Genomic DNA, 25,084 nt, shown 5'->3' with positions numbered 1-25,084 from the left:
GGACCTGAAGCCATTCAGTTTTCTTTCACAAATTATACTTTGGCCTGTGACCTGCTTTCTCCTTTGAATTTATTTTTTAATCTAAGCTGGTATGGACTCCACTCTACCAGGGTAATTGACTGTCCTTGTAACACTGTAGAAACTGGTCCCAGCTCAAGCCCTACCTTTACTACTTTACACCGGTGTTCAAACTCCTGTGAACTGATTGTGGGTGGTAAAATGCATTGTCCTTTTTCTGGTCCTTAAACTGGAATGGCAACTTTTTATTTATTTATTTGACAGCACAAGCAGGGGGAGCAACAGGCAGAGAGTGAGAGGGAGAAGCAGGCTCCCCACCGAGCAGGGAGCCTGATGCGGGGCTCGATCCCAGGATCCCGGGACCACGACCAGAGCTGAAGGCAGACACCTAACCGACTGAGCCACCCAGGTGCCCCATGGAATGGCAACATTAAGGAAGCTCAGTGTAATCATTTTCCATATTCCGTGAAAAATGGAGCAAATTCTTAGTTCTACTGATAAAATCAGATGGGTGTGTTTTTTTTTGAGGTGGATTTAGATAGCTAAATGATACAATTCAGTCTAATTTGAAAGTTTTTTTAAAAAAGGGATTGTTTTCCATCTAAGCTACTTTGTCACTGTCAGTTACTCAGTAAGTACCAACATTAAAGAAGCAGAGTGGGAGACCATTGTCCTGACTCAAATGTTTTCAGGAGTGATGAGCAGTTACCTGTGATGGTAAGGTTCATGATAACGTCTCCAGTTCCATATTTAACTACTTGGAAATACCAAGGTGCAGCTCCTGAAATATTTATTATTACAGCCACACAAAGAAATCTGAGTTGAGCGGAGTTAGCAAATAAAACCTTAACCTGTGTTCCTCCATGTCAGCTAGATTGGTATTTAAGGTCACTGGAAACCAAAAAATGCAGGAAAATCCATGCGTTGAATTGGATGGAACAAAAACAATTGTGGTAGCTTAGGCTCACAATTCAAACCAACTAAGTAAAAGATGTTCAGGGGCACCTAGGGTGGCTCAGTGGGTTGAGCATCTGACTCATTTCGGCTCAGGTCACAATCTCAGGGTCATGGGATGAAGCCCCATGTCGGGCTCCATGCTCAGCATGGAGTCTGCTTTGAGATTCTCTCTCCCTCTGCCCCTCCCTCCTCCTCAAATGAATAAATAAAATCTTAAAAAAAAAAAAAAAAAAAGATCAGACCTAAACACCTGCCAGTAAGCAGCATAGGTACTCTCAACATTTGAGAAAAGGATATAACTCTGTGTATCTTTCCCCTACTCATTATTTCATTCTAATTGAAAATTTTGGAAGATCTTTCTGGATGCTTCTCAATGAGAAACTTGCTTTAGCTGTTCTAGTTTTTTCTCCTCTGTATGAAACAGGTTCACTTCCAAAGAACTAAGCATTCACTCTCGTAATGGGAAATACAGTAAGACAAACGCCAAGTAGGGAAAGAACTCTAAAACTACATGCATCCACAGTCCCTGAATGTAATCCTGTCAGTTGTGAAAGGAAAGGTGGCGGCACATCCATGGGTACTTCATCGGATGAGTCTAGACTGAGCACTAGTATTTATAAGCCTAGGGTATTGACTTGACGAGCCATTGGGTAGGGCTAGGTTATCCTATCAGAGGCTCTTTATATCAAATATTTTTCATTAAAGATGGGCCCTCTGAACTCTAGAGTCTGAAGTGATTTGGATATGCCACATAAAATTAAATCTTCACTCTTCCGTGACACTTAGGTCAAATGTATTCCTTCCCTTCTTCCTCTAATTAAATAATACTGTGGCTCAGGTGCTGCTAATCAGACTACAAGGAAGGCTATGGACTGGCTTCCCAGAATCAAACAAATGTAGACAATTTCTAGGGAATTCGTGGATAACCTTGAAGGATATGAGACCCTGAATCCAACATAAAGAATGTCATTCTGAGGAGCTTGTAAATTACCTCAAATAATCCTTGGCAATTGGTGCCACCAAAAAAGTTGGCATCAGAATTCATTCAGGAAAGGTTGATTATTCAATAAATAACCAAGACAGAATCTGCGAATTTGAATGTAGCCATCAAGACTACTAAGAATGTGAGATGGTAGGTTGGGGATGGTCTAGATTTCAACTTCATCAATGCTCGAGTTTGAATCTTCCCTAACCCTTACCCCACTAGGTAGTCTTAGGTGATAGCCTTACCTGCAGTAACTTTTCTCTTACGTGAAATGGTACATTGTCAGGGACCCACTTTTCCTGGGATACATGGAAGGTGGATGTTGCAAAAGAGCTCTGTGCTTCCATGTATAAACTGCTGTTAAGTACCCCACAAATAATTTTTATAAGCATTTGGCTCACGGTTGCTTACCTTCCACTTGTTACTATGAAATACATGTCTGCATCAAGGCAGTGACAGCATCTGAAAATGGAAGAAAAAGTATAAGCCTGAGCCCACCTTTTGGGGAAGATGAAAAACGGCAGTTGAGCTGCGGACTCCTGGTTTTGGCGCAGGTTGTGATCTTGGGGTCGTAAGATCAAGCCCCACATCAGGCTCGCACTCAGGACAGAATTGGCTTGGGGTTCTCTCTCCCTCCGTTTCTCCCCTGTGCGCATATATGCACACGCTCTAATCTTTAAAAAAAAAATGATGGTGACGTATATTGAGTTATATCCAAGTACTCACCTTTTGTAACAGGGAAAAAGGATGCTGGGATAGAGTAGCAGGCAAAGACAGACTCTTCTCAGGGCCCAGACAAGAGCATTTTATAGGACAGAAAGGAAAACTAGGAGCTCCTCTTTCCACTCTACTGTCAGTGTGTGCGAATCAACTTTTGATCTCAGCCTGTGGGCCCGAGTACTCTTGGATTAAATATATCATCAGTCTGCCTGAAATCCTCCAGTAACTTCCCACTGCATTTAGAAAGCTCATTCCATCCCCTATCTATAAAGTCCTGATTGCTCTGACACACACACACACCCGCCATTGTACTTTCTACCCCGTTTCTTTCCCCCTTTCCACTCCTTTAAGTCCAGCCACCTGAGCCCTATTTGTCAGTCATTGGAACATGCCCAGGGCCTCTGCAGTTGGGTTCCTTTCTTAGTTGCTGACTCTTCATCAATCAGGTCAGATGGCACTACTCGTGGGCCCAGGTTATCACGCACCCCGATTTACCTAAAACAGGACTTACAAACTAATGTTTATTTTTCTTACCTCCTCCCCCATCTGGGCCACTAACTAGGATGTGTGCTCCTGTTTACCACTGTATCAGCAGAGCCGTAAAGAAGTGTCCAGTACATATATGTTGAATTCATGAATGCTAGCCTGCGAGGTACTACTTTTAAACAAAAAGACTAGTGGCCTTGGAATAAAAATTTTAAATTCACAAATACAATTTTGCCAAGGAATATAACAGTACAAAATTGAGATGAATTATGTCATTTAAAAGGTTGTGGCTTCTAGGAATCCAAAGAGAAATGACCCAGGCAGAAATGCCAACTTAAAATGGAAGTGTTTATGTAAATTAACCTATCTAGTTTAATTGGCTATGTATGCTTCACTTAGTTCTGAAGAAGGGAGAATATATACTTCCCATATTAATAAATGACATCAAATAAGTAGGAAGAGTTTCAATAACAAGGCCATAGATACATTGAAACCCCTTTTTATATTAAAAGTTTAAATGAAAGACAAGTCCAGGTTGAACATAGTGATTGCAAAATATAATGCAATTTTGAACAATTTAAATTATGAAAATATACAAAATTGATGGGCAACACAGCTAGGCATTTGTACATTTTCCATTATGTGAAGAACACTAAAAATTTCTCTATGCTTTATCCACATCAGATAAATGATTTAAACCAAATGTTTGCTTTGGAGAGTCTTAACTTAGGATCTCAGTAGTATAAAAAGCAGTAATTTTTCAGTCTGTAAACAGTAGTCGTGTTTTTTCTTTCTTTTTTTTTTTTAAATATCAATTTACCACACAAACACAACAACAACAAAAAAAAACCCACACAAACCAAAAACAGCAGCAGCAGCAATGGGTTATTTGGGAATTCTCTTCAAATACCAATGACATACAATTGCTGAAGGGTGCTTTTTACTCATGTAAGAATATATATATATATATATATATTTTAAACTGTACACAATTTATAGTGCATAACAGTTTCCAAAAGAACAGATCAATAAAAGATATTGGCCATTTCTGCATAATTTCATTCTTTTTACAATTATCCCAAAATGTAAGAGGCTGGATCTAATTGAAATGCTACATTTAGTAGGAAAGTCAGCAAGTAACAAAGGAAGCATAACCTCGACGTAACATTATTTGTCACTAAAACCAGGAGAGGTCCCAGGTGCCCCTAGGCAAAAGACTATTAGGTAGACCACTGGAGTCAAGCACTGTCCCTGAGGACCAAAGCCAGCTCACTGAGCACACATATGCTAGATTGACCATGGTCAGCTGAAGACTTGTTTCATACCCCATTTCTATTTCTATGTACAGTATTTTTGGATATTCAGAGAAACATCATTTCAAGAACACATGCCATACACACATACCCCCACCCTCATACACACACCAAGTTCCATCTAAATAGGCAATAGTTTTACAAAATTATGATATGTTGTCATTAAATTAGATTTGGAACCAATTAGAATTTTCAATTCATCTTGTTCAAGGCAGTTCTTCCTTTTGGGATGGGGTATGACGGCTGTGGATACCAACTTACATCAAAAAAGTAACTTTCTTGAAATTACTTGATGGACTACGATTTCCAGCAAGTCTTATTTTGAACAGATAATGTAGTAATTTTCTTAAAAATTTCCTTGGAAGTTTAAGCAGTTATTAATCACCCTATCAAACTGTGAATCTAAGAAAGTCACGATGTGGGGACAAAATGCAATTGTTTTGCATACAGAGATTTTCCAAGCTCTTTTGTTTGCTTTTAAAAGAAAAAAAAAATATCACATTTCACTGGAGAAGTGAGTAGGAAAGGACCTGTAAGGTCTTTAAGACCAATCAACCCTCGATCAGATGCTTGAATTTCCTCATCAAACTTGTATCTTTGCTCTTACAGAATTACTAACTTTAATGGTATTTGAGTAACAAAGACCAAAAACAGAAGCACAGATTCAAACACAAAAAGTTATCAAAGCAATATAAACTATATAACATTTTCAAGAGCAATGTTTATCTTTTCTGTCAGACCAACCTCTGAAGCCACAGTCTTGGGCAGCTCCAGGTGAACAATGTAAACACCATCCTGGTGTAATTCTCAAGTTTGAAGAAAGGAGACTGAACGTCAAACCCAATAGATAACATTTTTTTGGCCAGCCTAAAACTTAAAACCTAGGTTAAGTCCATAATATACATTCCTTCCTTCCTTCCTTCCTCCCCAAACCCCCCATTTAAAAAACACTAAAGTATTAAATCTTTATTTTCAAGCACACACACACACACACACATATATATATATGCTTGAAAAATATATATGTAAAAGCATATACATATATATATCTCACAAAACCAATGACATTGGTATTAGACTTGCCTGCATAAATTATGTACACCTCTCTTCTTTAAAATAGTGATTCCCATCTTCCCCAAAGATGGATGAAAGACAATAAGCTAGTCCTCAACAGGCTCTTAAGTGGCCTGCACTGCTTTTCCCTCCATATGGTGTAAGTTAACACAAGCCTATCTGTGATTTAACTCACGGGAGCTAGGATGGGGATTTCTTGGCTATTGGACTATTAAGCTAAACACTGAGTGCCCGTGGTCATCCAAGTGGCGCTCTTCAGTGACAGGTGCTTATGCCAAATTCCACCTGAGGCCCTTTGGGTACCTGCTTTGGGTTCTGTGGGAGCCAAGCAGCTGAGGAAGCCTCAAAACTAAACTAATATGGAAAGAGAGCCTGCTCCCAGTCATGGTCCCCCTCTACTTCTGCTTTCTGCTTCCTAGGGCTCAAGGACCAGACCAAACACCCACTGCGATAATGGTAGGACCATTCAGCTGCTCTGAGGTCAATGCTTTATGCTTAATCTCTATTGCTGCTTTTATAGGACCCCCCCGCTACGCACCAGATGTTTCTGGTGATGGGAGGAAAGAAGAAAAGTGGGGTTCTCTTGTGGCTGCCATACGCATATGAACATGTATAAAAAGTGGTCAAACCCAGATGAGGGTCCTGCTTCTGGTTTATGTACAATAATTTAATCAGTTGTATACATTTAATACCTAAAAAATTAATTCACAATCAAAGTCCTTCATGCATTTTATGAGGAAGTTCTGGATTAAAATGATGGTCAACCAGATGTAGCTTTTGCCTGGGAAGATGATGTCATTTTCTGCCGTAGAGTCACTGGTGCCTGTGGTTCACGCTTCCTTAAATTTTTAGTTTCTTTGTGGTCTCCAGTCTTTTTTTCAGCAGCTCTCCAATTTCCAGAAGTGAGTGTAGATAACTGCTCTGCACCTTCCCTTGCACAGTCTTTGAAAATTTTCTCTCTTCCTACAAAGGAGATAAGAATTAGTGGTCTTGCTCTGAAGGCATTCCCCCAGATTATAGTTCTTCTCATGGAAGTAAAAACTACCATTACCTTTGGTATCACTTCGAGCTCCATCAGAACACAATGGGTCACTTTCAATTTCATATAATACAAAGGCTTAAAGCTCATCACAGATGTGTGTTCTTCCATGTGATTTTTCACTGACACCCTATTGCTTTAGCATCATTATTCTTTCAATTCTTTCATCAGTATTCTAAGTTATACAAAAATAAAAAACTGAGATTTCTGATTAATGTTCATCCAGAAAAAAAGGAAATGTTCATCCAGAAAATTACTAAGTAGTCTAGTTATAAAATCACTATTTTGTTATGAGCTGTACAAAATAGAAAAATTAAGATTTCTGATTATTTCATCAGAAAACAAAAGTAGAAATTATTAATTTGGACATTATCAGGGCCACTTCTTAAAGGCATCCAATTTACCTTTGCCAACTTTTCTAGTTACAATATTGATAGGTGTCCTTCCATATTGACAAAGTCCATGGGTTCCAGAGACCAAACAGCTAAAAAAACAACCAAACTTTCCTAGACCTCCTCGAATACGTGCTACACACTTGACCTGTAGTAGAGACTACAAAAAATAAAGGGATGGAATGTTCAAACAGAGAAAAGAGGTTGGCCAAGAACTGGTTAGGGTTAGATGAAGTTGGCAGTATTGCAAAGCCCTGAGGAAACCAGGGAAGCACACGTTATGGCCGAACAACATTACCTTGAGACCTCATCTACCTTGGAAATACACATGTGCATTAGTAGAGAAGGTATGTAAAATACACTTCATTCAGGACTGTAGTAAATGTATATAAACAATCTAAAATATCCAATGGCTATGATGCATTTATATTTTGAATACCATACAGTTGTTTAAAAGAATAAGACTGATGTATATGCGTTAGCCTGAACAAATCTCTTGAATATAAGGTTAAGTGAAGAAAAAAAAAAAAAGCCAAGTTTCAGTGTAAAATAGTGTATCATTGACTTTCAAAAACCTAACAGCTATCAGAGTACATCAAAAGGCTACATTAAAAGGTCCTGGCACACAACCAGTTTCAGTGGATACCCCTATGGAAAAGGAAAAAGGACTAGGACTGGAGGTGGTAATCCAGACACCTTATGCATAGTGTTTCAAGTTCAGAAAGAAAGGAAGAAAAGAAAAAAGAACTAAACCTAGTGGAAATTGAATTGAAGAAGAAAAAAATTTTTTCACCCAAGACAAATAGCACTGTATGAATCCTACATTTGGTGGCTGGTGCTGCTCAATTATTATAGGTATTACGACTTCAATAAAAATAGGCAATAAAATACCCCATCCTCCAATACACCCTCCATTATTGTTTTGTGTAATCCTCACTATAATCCTGTAAGAGGTATTATGATTTCCATTTTACAGAAAAAAGAAACTAAGGCCCAGAAAGGTTAAGTGACTTCCCAAGGTCAAAAGATGAGGACAGGGGCACCTGGGTGGCTCAGTCAGTTGAGCATCCAACTCTTTGTTTCAGCTCAAGTCATGATCTCAGGACTGTGAGATCGAGCCCCGTGTTGGCCTCTATGCTCAGCAGGAAGTCTGCTTCTCCTCCTCCCTCTCTGCCACCTCCCCCTGCTCATGCTCTGTCTCTAATAAATAAATAAATAAAATCTTAAAAAAAAAAATGACAGAGTCAAGTCTTGAAAAATCTAAAGTAGTGTAAAGTTAAAGATAACCTTCAGAATGAATACTCAAAATGAGAAATCTTATTCCTCACATCAGAAAGCACAGATCCTTTGACAATAACCACACAATCAGCAACAGCGGGCTACTGTGCCTGTCATCTCCGTACTGGACAGTCCTTCCCACGTATCATGTGCTCTAGCTCTGCTAAATGACTCACAGTGCCCCCACACAATTCACCTTTCTGCCTCCATGCTTTTGTCTGCCTCTTTCTGCTTTGGATTCCTTTTACCCATTCCGGTCTACTTACTGAAAACTTACTAATCCTTAAATGCCCCCTCTCCGGTAAGACTCTGACTCGCTCAGTTTTTGTGCCTCTATCGTATCCCCAAATTAATTTGTATGCATCTCTCTACAGCTGGGTCTTTTTTTCAAATTAACATATAGTGTATTATTAGTTTCAGAGGTAGAGTTCAGTGATTCATCAGTCTCATATAATACCCAGTGATCATTACATCACGTACCTTCTTTAATGTCCATCACCCAACTTACCCCACCTTCTCACCCCCTACCCCAGCAACCCTCAGTTTGTTTCCTATCATTAAGAGTCTGTTATGGTTTGTCTCCCTCTCTGATTTCGTCTTATTTTTCCCTCCCTTCCCCCTATGATCCTCTGTTTTGTTTCTTAAATTCCACATAGTGAGATCATATGGTAACTGCCTTTCTCTGATTGACTTATTTCACTTAGCATAATACCTCTAGTTCCATCCACATCGTTGCAAATGGTAAGATTTCATTTTTTTGATGGCTGAGTAGTATTCCACTGTGTAGCTATATCACATCTTTCTTATCCATTCACCTGTTGATGGGCATCTGGGCTCTTTCCATACTTTGGCTATTGTGGACACTGCTATTATAAACAATGGGGTGCAGGTGCCCCTTCAGATCACCGTGCTTGTATCCTTTGGATAAATACCTAGTCGTGCAACTGCTGGGTGGTAGGGTAGCTCTTATTTTCAACTTTCTGAGGAACCTCCATACTATTTCCAACCAGGTCTTTTGATCACTGTGTTTTATGAGCATTTACCCAAAAGAGCATGCTCAATAAATTTATATTTACTTATTAACAACCTCAAAGATACTCAGCAAAGCCCAATGAAGCATGTGACATGAAGCAATGTGACATTCATTCAAGTTTGTGATCTTAAAGATTTTTTAAAGATTTTATTTATTTGTCAGAAGGAGAGAGAGCACAAGTAGGGGGAGCAGCAGGCAGAGGGAGAGGGAGAAGCAGGCTCCCTGCTGAGCAGAGAGCCCAACATGGGGCTCAATCCCAAGACCCTGGGATCATGCATGACCTAAGCCAAAGGCAGATGCTTAACTGACAGCCACCTAGGTGTCCCTAAGATTTTTTTTTTAATAGATACTATAATTTTGAGTTTTTATTGTTCTACAGCATTCAGGAAAGGGTTGAGAGTTTGGAGTAGAGAACAAGTTTGGGTTTGTACTAAAAAATCAAATAGTTCAAAATCTACCACTAATTACCATATTTCTCTACATGTAAAAGTGTTCCAAATGGACCATCAAGTATCTCTTCTTTCAGAGTAGTGTGCAAGTGCGAGGCAAGAATCCTAGCTAGGATGTACCTATTTATCAAGGATTCAATTACTAGGCTTTTACTGGCCACCCAAGTGTCCAGAAGTCATAAAGGCTAGTGGCAGATAACAATGTGTTATATGAATACAGAAGAGGAAGAGGTGGGGATGGTTCTGGATGATGAGACTGGGGGTTATCTGGGGCTGAGAAATGAGAGGTGCTATTTAACTCTCTTAAACATACATTTTGTGTGTAAGGAAATAGTGAAACACTATAGAGCAATTACAAAGAATAAGGTACAGTACCCATATGTAGTAAGTAATCCACACACTTAGTACAAAAAAAAAAACCCCAAAAAACCAATGTATAATACGCTATCGTTTGTGTTTAAAAGTAAAAGGTTGTGGGGAAGGAAACAGGTATCACATGCTTGTAGCTGGGTTATCAAACTCAGGAAGACTGCACAAGAAACTGCCAACAACAATGGTTCCTTCTTGGAAACGGAACTAGGGAATGGGTTAGAATGGGGAGAAGACATTTCACTATATAGTCTTTATTTATGCCACATTTTTTTACTATGTGCTTATTTTATTTTTTAAAAGTGTAAAGCTTGAAAAAAGGAAGACTAAATAAATAAAACAAAAATACTAAAGAATTAATCCATCAATTAGTCGTACTCACCACTGAAGTCTATATTCATTCTAATGTACATAGGAAAGCAGCTGAATATACAGCTTAACTGTCTAAAACCAAACTTCTGGTTTCACCTCTGAACACCTCTGCCTTCTTTAACCAGTCTTTGGAAATGTTATTGAAGGCTCTGAGCCCCTTCCCACAGTAAGCCTCTTGTAAGAGCTGAAGCTTTACAAAAGAGGGTCTTACAATCTTTTTAAACTGGTGTGCCAAGCGAGATTCCTTTCATCCTCCCCCCTGGAAAGGTCTGGGGCTAGAAATGATGGCTGCTCTCATTAGGGGATGAGCTCCCTCACTAGCGGAGGCTCAGGTCAGACGAACTACTCAAGGGAGCACTCCCTCATGACGGGAGTTTCATCACTAGAGCAATTAGGCTGGTGAATGTTAACTCACGTGATACCATTAAACCCTCAATCATTTCAGACTGGAAGTTACTTAATTTTTTTAAAGAATACATACCTTAAAGGCAAGACTTCACAAGGCTTTTGCTAACAAAATTTTAAGAAACTAGCCTAAGTAATTACCAGGAGAAGTGTGATGAGTGGTACCTTTGATTCCATGCTTGGCTCCATTCCCCCTTTTCACTGGCTTACTCTCCAGCCTAATTATTACTGACATAATTATTTATGATGTTCGGCATCTCTTTTCCAGGTGATAACTGCTGGGATGGCAAAGAAACCAGCCAACGCAGCAGCAGGTAACTTCTCCCTCAAGGAGACTGTCCCTGGATCTCAATGGCTGGTTTCCTCTGGTACTCACAACAGGGACAGTTCTGATTGTACTTCTCATTAATTAATCATCAGTTTTCACAGTAAAGGGACAACCCCGAAAATGTACAGAAAGGAGGTATGGGGTGGGGAGAAGTGAAGGGAGAGGGGAACCCACCACCACTGATGACACAACAAAAAACTGCTGCCAGGCACCTTCCAATCACAAGTCCTACATGGAGCAAATGATGAGTTGAAACTAACCTGTCCTTGCGATTCAAGAGAAGAACACTTGAGTATCTACAAATAACTTATTGCTGATCACCTACAGTCTCTTACCAGTGAGAGAGAAGTATCTTCTAAAATAAGTTCTTCAAGTTTAAGTGCAATTAGATGTGTTTCAAGCCCTTTAATATGATCCACAACGTTGGAAATTAAAGTCTGAAGCCCAGTAACATAGTCTTGGAAACTGGTGAAGACAGGTGGCTGGAAAAAAGATTTTTAAAAAGATGGAAGATTATCAAACATATTTCCTTTGCTTACATCTCATAAGCTATATTAACCTCATGCTACAGTATTACTTAATGCTATTAATAGTAACCAGGATGGATCCAGTTTTGGATATTAAGACAGTCTCTCAAATTTAATTGCCACCAAATAATGCCTAACTCAGCAACAATGACAAGCATTTTTTTTTTTAATGGTGTTTATTCACTCTGGGGAACTGCAGATGGAAAAACCAATAGAAAATATCTTAGTTGGTCATTACTCAACTTCAGGCTGAGAATCTTCTGGAACACTAAAGATGATAAGAACCAAAATATCATTTCTTCTCTATATGTCTTTGAGATTTTCTCTAATGTTAATAACAGAAATAGAGTTTTCTAAGTTCCAACAGAAAAAATAATGGGTAACAACAGTCATGAAAATTCTGAAAAACAGCAGTTAAGGGGAACTTGCCCTCATATATATTAGAGTATATTATAAAGTTACATGAAATCCAGACAGTACGGGTATATAAGTGAACTGATAAAAAGTGAAAGGAAACAAGTCCCAAGATAAACCAAAGAATATAAAGGAACTTAAATGGTGCCATCTCAAAACACTGGTTTCCAGTGGATGAAGGGTACTGAGATAACTAGCTAGACATCTGAAAATATAAAATAGGGGCACCTGGCTGGCTAAGTCAGTAGAGCATGCAACTCTTGATCTTGGGGCTTGTGGTCGTGAGTTCAAGCCTCACCTTGGGTGTACAGATGACTTAAAAATAAATTTTTTCAAACATTTATTTATTTGAGAGAGAGAGAAAGAGAGCAAGCACATAAGTGGAGATAAAAAGAGGGAGAAAAATCTCAAGCAGACTCCCCACTGTGCATGGAGCCCAATAACTCATGGAGATCATGACTTGAGCTGAAACCAAGAGTCAAAAGCTTAACTGACTGAGCCACCCAGGTGCCCCCAAAATAAAATCTTTTTTAAAAATAAAATAAAAAGTACCAAAATAAATTCCAAATTCAGTAAATACCTAAGTTTAAAAAATCCACCAAAGCACCAGAAGAAAATTTAGGTAATGGCTTGTGTAATAAATTGAAAAGGCCTTTCTAAACATTACATCAAGCTAAGAACCATTTAAAAAAATTTTTTTAGTTACTATGTTGACCAAAAAAATTACTCAAGTTAAAAGATAAATGAAAAACTGAAAAAAAAAAACTGCATCATATGGGATACAGAATTAATAACATTATTAAGAGCCCAACAGCTTAAAATATATCATTAGAAAAAATATTACTACAACAGGAAACTTGGGTAAAGATATGAACAGAAAATATATCAAAGAATTCTCAGCAACATTTGACACAATTTAAAAATCAGACAAACACAAGAAACCTGGCCAGTCAGTTAAAGCAAGCTCGTGCACTCTCTCTCATTCTCTCTCTCTCAAATAAAGAAATCTTAAAAGAAAAAAAAAATGAGATACATCTACGTATCTCCAAAAGAGATGTCCAAGGTGCCCTGTTAAATGAAAATGCAAACAGACAAGTTGCAGATATAGAGCATAATTCTGGTTGGTTTGCAGTGGTGATCACTGGTTGTTGGGAATATGAGTGATCTTTACTTATTCACACCTTTAGGTTACTATGATGATCAAAAAAATAGGAAAGCTGTTCTGATTTTTAGAAATTAAAAAAGCAATAACTACAAACCACCACCACCACCACCACCACCCCCAAATCCAAATACCAGTAAGCTATTTGACATGTTCTAGGAACATAGGCTTTCATTAGAAAAGAGTAACAGAGCAACTTTTATCTATACTTTCAAACTTTACACTCATGATCTGTTAAATTATCTTGAATAAAGAGAGAAGGTTCCTTCACTTAGCCCCTCATCCAAATGTAACTACCCTTTGTTTCTGAATGAATGGAAACATCCAGCGAAGCACAGTGCCAAATCTAAAGACTTCCTGAATTGTTACTGAATTATGCAGGAGGCCAATATTACCACTAAAGCCATCAACATTTCAAATGACAGTGGTCACTATATGTTGCTACAGTGAAAAAAAATCTCCCACTTATAATGACAGGATAAATTCAAACATTAATAAAACAGTTATGTCCTGTACAGAATGAATCCTAAATAACTTTCCTTATGAAAAGGATACATATTATGTTAATGTTTTACAAATTCGAAAATTAAATCAATAAAGATGGAAGGAAGGACACTCCAAAATTGAAGACAAAGAGAAATAAATGAATCTTACTTATATCATATGAATAATATAATCCCAGTTTTTAATTCCAGTGTTTTTACAGAGTATCTCAACTGTCTATATTACTGGAACATATTCTAAGGACAAAGAACAACTGCAAAAAATTTGAACTTTATATAGTGGTTTATTGAAACTAGTAATGCAAATGATATAATGATGTAATTCCAAAACTGTTTAGTATTTCTTGTAAAACAGGTGAACTAAATATACTGGTGCTGTAAGGAACCAGGGTGCAAACTCGGGCGGGGGGGGGGGCTACAAACTGAAATGAGGGAAGGAAAAGAAGGAAGAACACTGTGATGCTGGACTAAAACTGGAGGTATCAGTAAGAATTAATTATTCTGTGTGTTTGCATGTGTAAAGTAAATTAAGTTTCCTGTCTCCTTCCACTAACATAAAATTGAAACCCCATTAACAATTAATACACTTAACATCTAGATCTTGGTTTTGAAATGCCACTCCCCATAAAGGAACAAGGCAGGGCTCCTTGGAAAAATATCTCAATTCAGTTCAATGGGAACAAAGTGGATGGAGCATTTTTGCTGTTTCAGAAAACAAGGGCTCAAAAGCTGGTGAAGACATGTTCAAGGACAGGAACCAGCCTAAAGTTGCTCCCATTAGTCAAATCTGAGCATGCAAAACAGAATGATGATAATGGATTAGAAGGGAAATTTTAAAAAGAATATACTCAAATAGATAGTATTAAACACTATACACACAAATATATACATGAATGAGGTTGAGACAGCTCTATTTTACAGAAAAATGCCAACTAAAAAATGATAAAGGATGGACAGAATTTTTAAAAATCACCATTGTGGAACCATCAGTGTACTAAATGATTCATGCAAGTTAGACTTAACAGTGGATGCTAAAACCAGCAGGTGAAAGGCTGATAAGGGAATAGGATATTCGCAGTCTCAAAGCATCATCCTACAGATGACTTAATAATTACAGGGGGGAATATATAAACAAAGGGGGGAAAGGCACCTTTACAATGAAGAAATCCACAGACATTTCCTTTTCCAAATAATTAAATCTGAAAGCACCAATAATGGGACAGAACAACCTTAGTGCCTCCTGATTTAATTTGCTAAAACATTTATGTTGAACCTAACCCCAAAGAAACAATTAGCCAAATCCAGATTGTAAGACATTCTACCCAAAACCTAGCTAGACTCTCTGCAACAATAAGGACAAACAAAAGGCTATGGAAGTATTTTAGATTAATGAAGGGTAAAAAGATATGAGAAATAAGAGCTATGTCAGATCCTTAATAGGGTTCCAGTATTTTGAAAAAGGCTATAATAAAGGACACAACTGGGATAACTGGGGATATATGAATATGGACATTATAATATTATTGTATCAATAATAAATGTCTGGACTGTGAAAATTTCTTGAGTATTGTGGTTTTGTAGGAGACTGCCCTGTTCTTCCTGTTAAGTATCACAAAGTCTGCACTTTCCTTTCAAATAGTTCAACAAACAAGGGGGGATAGATGATAGGATGAGAGAGAAAGATAAAGCAGATGGGGTAAAGCGTAAATTAACAAGCAAATCTAGGTAAGGATATTTGGGTGTCATCATGCTAGTCTTTCGGCTTTTCTAAAAGTGTGTATTTTAAAAACAAAAACAATCTGGGGAGAGAAAATGAATATACACAGGACAGTAAGGTCTCTTATAGTAATTCAGGAAAACAGTGAAAAGAAAAAGCAGTATGCAGCCAGGTTGTATTTTCTCTGTTATTACCATGATGATGCTGGTTTCTTTTTTCTTCTTTTTCTTTTTCTGTAAATTTAATTTGTATGGTCGCAGGACACTCTCACAGTAACTGGACACCCAAAGGATAATAGAAATAGTCTAAAAGAGGAAAAATTGCAAATTCATCAATAAGGATTACATTCAAGACATCTATCAGGAACAGTTAAGGGTTATGGATTATACAATCCTTGCTGACAGTTCTTCTCTGCAAATCTCTTCAAATTCTCCTCTATCTATCTCCACTATAGATAGAGAGATTAGATTAATTTCTACAATTACCACATGGATTCAGAAGACCTTCATCTGAATACTGCTCAGAATACTATGATTGCTTCAATCTTTATACTCCCTTCTAGCTCCCCCAGCCCTAAAGCTATCCTCCACTCGGTCCAGTTTCCTTTCACTCCCCTACAGGAAGTAGAAATCCCTTTCACTCAAGTGAAAGGTCCAAATTCCTACATAAGGAATCCAAAAGTTCTTTACAATCTGCCCCTCCCCACCCACCTCCCAGCCCAGTAAGATATTACTTCACCTACAAATCTTAACTTAAATATAAACAGAGAGGGGCATCTGGCTGGCTCAGTCAGTTAAGCATCCAACTCTTGATTTCAGCTCAGGTCATGATCTCAGGGTTGTGAGATTGAGCCCAACGTCAGGCTCCATGCTGGGCATGGAGCCTGCTTAAGATTCTCTCTCCCTTGGGGTCCCTGGGTGGCTCAGTCAGTTAAGCGTCTGACTTGATTTAGGCTCAGGTCATGATTTCAGGTTCAAGGGATCGAGTGCCACATCAGGCTCTGCGCTCAGCAGTCTGCTTGTCCCTCTCCCTCTCTGCACCTCCTCCTGCACTCTCTCAAATAAATAAATAAAATCTTTAAACAACCAAAAAAATTCTCTCTCTCCCTCTGCCCCATCCCCCATGCTCGCTCTAAAAGAAAAACAAAAAACCCAAAAAACCGAGAAATCTCCTTGGTCAGCACGTTTCCTCCTTTAAGTTAGGTGTTTATGCCTATGGTTCTCTGGTACAGAGTGCATGGACATACCCATGCAAGTATTACTGGTTTGTTCAGAGTCTAGACACACTGTGCCAGTCACCAGAACAGACTAGGAGGAGGAGAAAAGTATATAAACATGTGACAAAAATAAGATTATGAATTATGAGCGTTTGCAATCCTCCTCTTCTCTCTGGTTAAAAGAGGAGAAAGTTTTGCTAAATCGGCGCCCAGATTCTCCTTCACAACGCAGAATCTTAGTAATTAGTGCAGAGCAACAACAAATTTAAAAAGCCGGTGAAATTAACTTAAATACACAATAGTTGAGTCAAAAAGGAAAGTGAACAGAGAAGACAGATTTGGAGTGAATGTGAGGAATTTTTAAAGATCGGTAGAGCAAACTGCAAGTTTTATTCATTATGAACAAAACCTTCTTGGTATGCTTGGAAGGAGTTCATTCAAAAATGACTTAAATTGCTTTTCACTCAACAAAAGGTGGGGGTGGGGGATTAAATTACAGGTATAAGGTGCCTATTACCTGTTTGTTTTTTAAAAATTAATCCTTCACTTAATTAAGGAAAACCGAGTTTTTCAGGAAGAGAACAAAGACATACCTCCACAAAGAAGACTAGGTTCTCTAAAAGAGCAGGGCGTGTTTTCAAGTTACCATCTTTAACTTCTAAGAGGTCACCTTTACATCTACTGAAGACATCTGAAAACAGGAAAGTATTTTATTGTTTTATTCAGCTTTTGTTTCAACGCTATTTTTAGGAATACAATGTACACTCTAATAAAGAATAAGGAAATATAAAAGCTTACTTAATCCAGAAAGCTTTTTCCCCCACAGTGAACCAAACAACAAAGGGAATCTATTTTAAGCTCTTTTTTAAAAAAAGATGTTATTTTTAAGTAATCTCTACCCCCAAGGTGGGACTCAAAATCACTACCCCAAGATCAAGAGTCGCAGGCTCTTATCAACCGAGCCAGCCAGGAGCCCCTATTTTAAGCTCTTTAAAAAGCCATGTAACTATTGCTCCGTTGCCTTCAAAATATAGAAGCTGGCCTTATAAATTATATATTCTGGAGTCTAAACACCAGCTAGCCTTTCCACAAATAGGCCATTGCCACAATAAAATTAAGACTCCAAATGAATGATTTAAAAGAATGTGTGCCATTATGGACTAAAAGACCAAAGCGCATGATAGAAATTCACCTTCATAATAAATACCATGTTTTATTCTCACAATCTTTGTCTTTTAATTACCATTCTTCAGTTGGGCAATAAAAGACCATTTAGGCTCTTGAAAAGAAAGACCCTTATAGATTTGAAATGCATTTATGTACTCTTGTACCAAATAATTCCATTTCCAGGAATTTAATCCCAAGGAAATGTTCAAGTAAGTACCCAAACACTTATGTCGCAAGATGTTCATTTCAGCATTATTATAAGTACAATTATAAATAACTCAAGTACATAATATACTATATGTACTCCATGGGGCATACATAAATAAACTTAGTACACTGATATAATACTGTGGAACAGTATATGTAACTGACATGGTTAAGTGTCCAAGACAACAAAAAATTTAAAAAAGTATGTATTATACCTTTTCATATGTTTAAAAAAATAAAATCACTACTATGTATTTCCCCATACACATATAAGACTCTTTAGGGAGCATCTAGGAGTACAGACTCCAAAAGTGGTACTTACCTGGTAAGCAAAAGCATCTTCTTCCCCCTGGAGAAATGCGGTTGGGAATGGGAGAAAGATCATACCCACTTGTGTACTGTTTTATAGCAGGTTGTCTACTACTCCTTAAACTTAAGAACAAGTCTTTCATAATACCGAAAGTATGATTATTTTCAAGTTGTTGTTTGCAACTCTTGCAAATTTCTACTAAAAAAAGAGTTCCTGTCAGACAATCAGATAAAATATGGGAGTCCACAGTCAGAATGCTTACCTTTTAATTGTTCTAGTAAAGACTTAAGACTATTCTCTACCCGCTCCTGGATCTCCCCTGTATCCTCTAAAATTGAAAAACAAAAAAATGAAAAAACATTCAATTCATTTTTTTTAAGAAGAAAAAGAAGTAAGATCAACACCTGTAACAACTCATGGACAAGAACATTTTCTTTACTCTTAAAACTCACAGGCATCAAATTCCATTACTGAGAGACAAAAAGATAAAAGAAAGGAAAAGGAAGAGGCATTAATTACCTTTCTCTCAAAAGTAATACCTAAAATTCTCTAGGAAAACTTAAAATCTATGTGCTCCAAATATTCTCAATGACAGAATCTACAAATCTTATGATTTGGAAGGGGTGGAGGGAGAATATCTATGGAATATGTGTGATTCTCACTGGGTTAGGAAAAAACTCTTCTCCACAAAGTTTAGTAAAGAATTCAATCTGATGGGGCACCTGGGTGGCTCAGTCGTTAAGCGTCTGCCTTCAGCTCAGGGCGCTATCCCAGTGTTCTGAGATCGAGCCCCACATCAGGCTCCTCCACTGGGAGCCTGCTTCTTCCTCTCCCACTCCCCCTGCTTGTGTTCCCTCTCTCACTGGCTGTCTCTCTCTCTGTCAAATAAATAAAATCTTAAAAAAAAAAAAAAAAAGAATTCAATCTGAAATCCAACAATACTTCAACAAATTATGGAATTTTTTCAACTTTAGGACCTAACAAGTGATTTTAAATAGGGAAGACTTAAATTTCTAAAAATGTTACTTGGTAACCTATGAATGTACCTTCTTTGATATGAAACCAGACACTTCCAGAATAACTTCCACCTCCTCCCAATCTGTCCATATATGTGAATTATTACATTTACCAAGTTTTCAAAGACAAAGACCTAGTAAATACACTCATGCAAATGTACACTTACCTAAACCACTGGTGTCCAGCTCATAAATATCACTAACAAGATAAAAAGAACTGGTCTGACATTGAGAACAGCCAGAACTAAAGAATCCAGCCATCCTGGTAGGTACAGGACCAAGGAAAGGATACTGAAAAAAAAGGGGGGAAAGTAGTGTCCTTTAAATCCATCTAAATTTATATAAAACGAAAACAGGGGACTATAACTACTGAATAAAGTCTATCTCAGTGATTAAGTTGCAAACCACTGATCTAACTAAACTAACAACTGAAACATTATGGTGAAAACAGAAACTCCGTATTAATTTGTTGATAGCTATTAAAAATATACCATTATACCATTATTTTGCTTTTCCTCATTATCCAGTCTAGATAGTGAGGAAACCTCTGTAATTCCCAAGTCTATAAAATCAGGTTTTTGGGGCGCCTGGGTGGCACAGCGATTAAGCGTCTGCCTTCGGCTCAGGGCGTGATCCCGGCGTTATGGGATCGAGCCCCACATCAGGCTCCTCCGCTATGAGCCTGCTTCTTCCTCTCCCACTCACCCTGCTTGTGTTCCCTCTCTCGCTGGCTGTCTCTATCTCTGTCGAATACATAAATAAAATCTTTTAAAAAAATAAAAATAAAATAAAATAAAATCAGGTTTTTTCCTACAGGTGTCATAAACTGGGACGAAATACTGTTCTTTACTATTCGCCCACCCCAAATTCCTATTTTTAAAAAGACAGTCATAGGTTATTGCAGCTTTGATGGTAAATACATTTGATGATACCTGAACTTCCTTCTCAATAAATCGCTTTCCCGTCTCCATGGCCACCTCCAGCTGTTGAAGGAGTAAACGAAGAATATCAATCCGAGAGGACACACCATTCTCAGTGGTTTTTTCCGAGTTCCTTGGCTCCATGGGGTGATTCAGACTTGGAAGTCCACTGATCAGCCTCAATGTTAAGGAACGGATTCTTAACCACATGGTCTCCTCCTCCAAGGAAAGTTTCTTATGTTCTTCAGAAACATCCCTTAAAAAGAAATATCCCCAAACCATCCATTTTATTCAATGTGTTGCCTTTACATCTTTCAAGCTTTACTTCCATGAGTCAAGATGTCATTGAATGGTCCCAGCGCTCATCTCCTAGCTGAATGATCTCAGATAAACCCCAATCACCCAAGTCCCCAACTCAGGATCAATAAAATGGGGAATGATAACCTACCTAACAGGTCATTCTTCCGCTTAAGTGAGACTTCTGATAACAACAAACTATATATTCATGTATTTTGTTGAAAATGTTGTTGAAAATTTTTGTATCATGCATTTTCAACAAAATACATGATATAAAAATTTCAAATGACGGAAAACTGAAAAATAGAAAAAAGTGCCTTGATAACCAAACACCTGCAATATCAACAAGCCTGGTATCAATCCTTTCAGACTCTTATAATACAGATGTACAAAACTGCAAATAACAATATTTATATAACAAGACATATTTTAAACAAATAAAATGGGTTCATAATATTTATACTATTTTATAAACTACATCTTTTTTGACAGCGTGCAGAAAAGGTTAACATAGCAAGCCTGAGGCTATTTTCTTTAGAAGGGTCAGCTTGCAAGGTTGACCTTTACCTGATGTCTAGGAACTGGCACTCCAACCATTCCCTAAATGATAAGAGTGGCTCACTGTGCCTAGGCTGTCTGTACAAACCGTATGGTCTATGGTGAACACCTGCTTTCCTTCTGGGAGTCTGGAATGTTGACACATGATGAACAGAGGGTGCCTACATAACCAGCTGGTAAAAACCTGGGGAACAAAATCTCAAATGGGCTTCTCTGGGCAGAAATGCTGCACACACATCACTGCACTTTTTGCTGCTAAGGAACACGGAATGAGAGAGCACTGGAAGTCTGTGCATGGAGTTTTCCAGATTCTGTGTCTTTTTCTTGCTGATCCTGTCATTTGTCCTTCTGTTATAATAAACCTTAGCTGTGAAGACAACTATAGGTTAAATCTTATGAGTCCTAGCAAATCACTGAATGTGGTCTTGGCAATCACCAAATCACAGTGCAGTTGACATTTGAACAACATTAATTTGAACTGCATGGGTCCACTTATGTACAGATTTTCTTTTGTAAATATAGTAAGTAAATGTATTTTCTCTTCCTTACAATTTTCTTAATAACATTTTCTTTCTCTAGCTTACTTTATTGTAAGACTACAGGATATAATAATACACATGACATACAAAATATGTGCTGATCAATTGTTCATGTTATAGGCAAGGCTTCCTTCCAGTCAATAGTACGCTATTAGTAGTTAAGTTTCTGGGGAGTTAAAAGTTACACATGGATTTCTGACTGTGCAAGGGGGTCAGCACCCCAACCCTGCATTGTTCAAGGGTCAAGTGTATATTCAGAACTACCTCATATACATATCTCTGCATGCTTGTGCATACTGCCTTTGGTTGTACTTTCCTAGAAGTGATCTGCTGAATTAAGTGGGATTTGGAATTTCCAATCTTAATACAGATCACTAAAATTCCCTATAGGAAGTTTATATAAAATTGTATCTCCATGTCAATGCACAACAACCTTTCCCCCACAACCTTGCTGACCACAAGTATTAATCTTTTTCATCTTTGTCCAATAGTTCAAAAAAATCTTTATCACTGTCAGGTGCATCTCTTTGAATTTCTTAAGTCCAATTTGTTTTTTAGTTATCTTCTTAATTTATTAAGAGTTCTCCCTTTATGTGAAAGATATTAATATATACGATGAAAATCACCAATCTACCTTTAAAACTTGTTAACAAATTTATTTCTTTTTTTTTTTATATATATTTTATTTATTTATTTGACAGAGATAGAGACAGCCAGCGAGAGAGGAAACACAAGCAGGGGGAGTGGGAGAGGAAGAAGCAGGCTCATAGCAGAGGAGCCTGATGCGGGGCTCGATCCCATAACGCCGGGATCACGCCCTGAGCCGAAGGCAGACGCTTAACCGCTGTGCCACCCAGGCGCCCCAACAAATTTATTTCCATATAGAAGGCTAAAGGTCACAGAGACCAATCCTTTATGTTTCCAGGTTTGATGTAATGCTAAGAAAGGTTTTCCCTAACTGTTTAAAAATATCTTTTAGGGGCACCTGGATGACATGGTCAGTTAAGTGTCCAGCTCTTGATTTCAGCTCGGGTCATGATCTCGAAATCGAGCCTCTGCTCCCTCCCCACCCCATCCCCAGCCTCCCCACCCCTGCGCTCTTTCTCAAAAAAAAAAAAAAAAAAAAAAAATTTTTTTTTTTTAAATTTTAACTTCTAAGGAGTTTTAGCACATGACCTTTAATCCATCTGGAATCTCTTTTCATGTATGCTATGAAGGAAAATCTAATTTTTAGATTAGCCAGCAATCCAACATAGGAGTGAGATTCATTTTCTTCACTTGGCTTACCTATACCTTCTTATCCCTACAACAACCATGTTATTGTATTTGTGTAAAAAAGAGATTTTTTTTTTTGTAACTCTTAGATTCATCCTAATTCTTCAAAAATAAATACTTGGGATTTAATTCCAGCTACCTGTCTTTTGGATCCCAGCTGAAGAAAACATTTAAGTCTCTGTTGTCTCGCAAGGCTTCCCATGGAATGTCATCTTCTTCTGGCCGAAGATTCATTGACTTTATACTTTCTGCTAAACTGGTTGATCTGTGATACAGAACATTTATGTATTACTTCAATAGTAAAAGAGCCATGAAAACATATTAGCCACAACTTTGTTCTACTAGAAAGAAAGGAAAAGAAAGAGGAAGAAGGATTTACTATTCAGAAGTAAAGGTTCACAGAAGATGACATTGAACCAAGCCCATATCATGCTGGCCTGCTGCACAGCAAGAGAAAGCGTCTGGAAGCCCAACTAAAATAAAGTGGATCAACATTAATCCCTGAAATCCCATGTTTAACAGGGGAAGGAAAACCCTTTAAACACCACATGGACTGGGGTGATGACAACTGTGGCCTGGCTGGCTTGTGTACGTGACATGAGATGGTGCTGGCAGCGCCTAATCATTCCCCACGACATGCACTGGGTCATTTCCCCTTTCTTCTCTGTTCCTACCAACTTCCTCTCTCTCTCTTTTTTTTTTCTCCATTTTTCCTTAGCTTAGTCCTGCTATTATCACCCCTGAGCCCATTAATGGCCCTCAGGATCTGATGTGATCCCTTAGTTCCTTTTTAGCTCTTGTGCAATACTTACATATTTGCTTCAAGTAGAAGGTCTAACAACATCCGTTCAGTACGGACTTGTGCAAAATGAAGAGAATTATTCAGCCTGTTCCTAAAAGCGATAAACTCTGGGATCTTCTCAAATGCACCATATTTGTAAGCTTGAATAATATATTCTGAGGTCTGGGAACGAAACACATCACCTCCGTATAAATATTTCACAGATCAGGCAATGAAAGCAAACCTTGCCTGGCAAAACAAAACACTCAAACTAAAATTAAGTAAGATGTGAAATCTGATGTGAAATCTAATCTTTAAAGGTCACCAAGTAGAATATCAGCTTTTAAAAACATTATTTTTCTTCTTTCCTATACCAGAGTCGTATGTGTTCTTTACTAATTCTACTACTTCTAATAATACCCAGCTGCTGCTACCACCACAGAGACTTTCTCTTAGCAGTTACATCTTTCAATTCAGTAGGACTGGAGGTTTTGTGATACCACATCAGTCAAAAATTTGGTTAGTGCCATTGTGGAAGGGATGGTACTCCATGTTTTTCTTCATCTAAGATACACTGTGTTTTATACAAAGGTTCCAAAAACACCAGAATAACATAACCACCCACCACCAACCCAAATAAAAATCACCCTCCTTCAGAAAAAAGACAGGCTGCTCCTTGGTTTTGTTTATTTCTGAGTACTACGTACCACAAACATAGGGCATATGTGCACTACATCAGGATAGAAGACAACAAACAAAAGACCCATAAGAATTCATCAGAATCCACTCTTAGGACAGAAAGACTGCAAGAACCAGGTTTCTTGTCCAGCCAAACTACGTAAGACCTATGCTGGAAAATTTCATGAACAAGTAAATGAAGGGATCATTCACCACATGCGCTTTAATTTTAGATTAATACACATGTACAGATGAAATGTTGTGAACAGAGGCAAGAAAAAGAATTCTCAACAGAATTTCTGGCACAATATAAGAAAATCTCAGGGAAGAACATTTCATGGGTGTGGGCCTATGCCATCAGGATCAGAAGTCAGAAGGGTACCCTTGTGGGCCAAGGAAAATGTTAAGCTCAAAGCGGATGTCTGCCCCAAAGATCCTTTCTAGAAAAGCCAGTCTTTTTACATAGCCTCAGTCAGCTCTGCCCCCATCCATCTCCATTACGACTGAATAATTTGCCCAGTAGGAAAATAGGCCAATAGTCAACAACATACCCTCTGATACACAGCCTCGCAGGGTTCA

At 38.0% G+C, this 25,084-nt stretch overlaps 1 protein-coding gene across 2 annotated transcripts in view; it reads right to left on the bottom strand.

The window, feature by feature from the left end:
* Positions 1-3,660: 3,660 nt before the first annotated feature.
* The window catches only part of NAA25 (N-alpha-acetyltransferase 25, NatB auxiliary subunit), a 72,348-nt gene continuing 50,924 nt past the window's right edge, over positions 3,661-25,084 (bottom strand). For both annotated transcript variants that reach the window (XM_040619913.1, XM_040619914.1), the window contains exons 16-24: positions 23,859-24,010; positions 23,186-23,311; positions 20,390-20,633; positions 19,625-19,748; positions 18,704-18,769; positions 17,351-17,448; positions 15,736-15,846; positions 11,554-11,700; positions 3,661-6,516 (exon numbers count right to left, since the gene is read on the bottom strand). In XM_040619913.1, the coding sequence (XP_040475847.1) occupies positions 6,394-6,516; positions 11,554-11,700; positions 15,736-15,846; positions 17,351-17,448; positions 18,704-18,769; positions 19,625-19,748; positions 20,390-20,633; positions 23,186-23,311; positions 23,859-24,010 (1,191 nt within the window). In that variant the 3' untranslated portion in view covers positions 3,661-6,393. The remainder of the gene's footprint in view (positions 6,517-11,553; positions 11,701-15,735; positions 15,847-17,350; positions 17,449-18,703; positions 18,770-19,624; positions 19,749-20,389; positions 20,634-23,185; positions 23,312-23,858; positions 24,011-25,084) is intronic.

This window comes from Ursus maritimus, unplaced genomic scaffold (assembly GCF_017311325.1).
Source record: "Ursus maritimus isolate PB19 unplaced genomic scaffold, ASM1731132v1 scaffold_33, whole genome shotgun sequence".
Lineage (NCBI taxonomy): Eukaryota > Metazoa > Chordata > Mammalia > Carnivora > Ursidae > Ursus > Ursus maritimus.
This window is presented reverse-complemented; position numbering and strand designations above follow the sequence as displayed.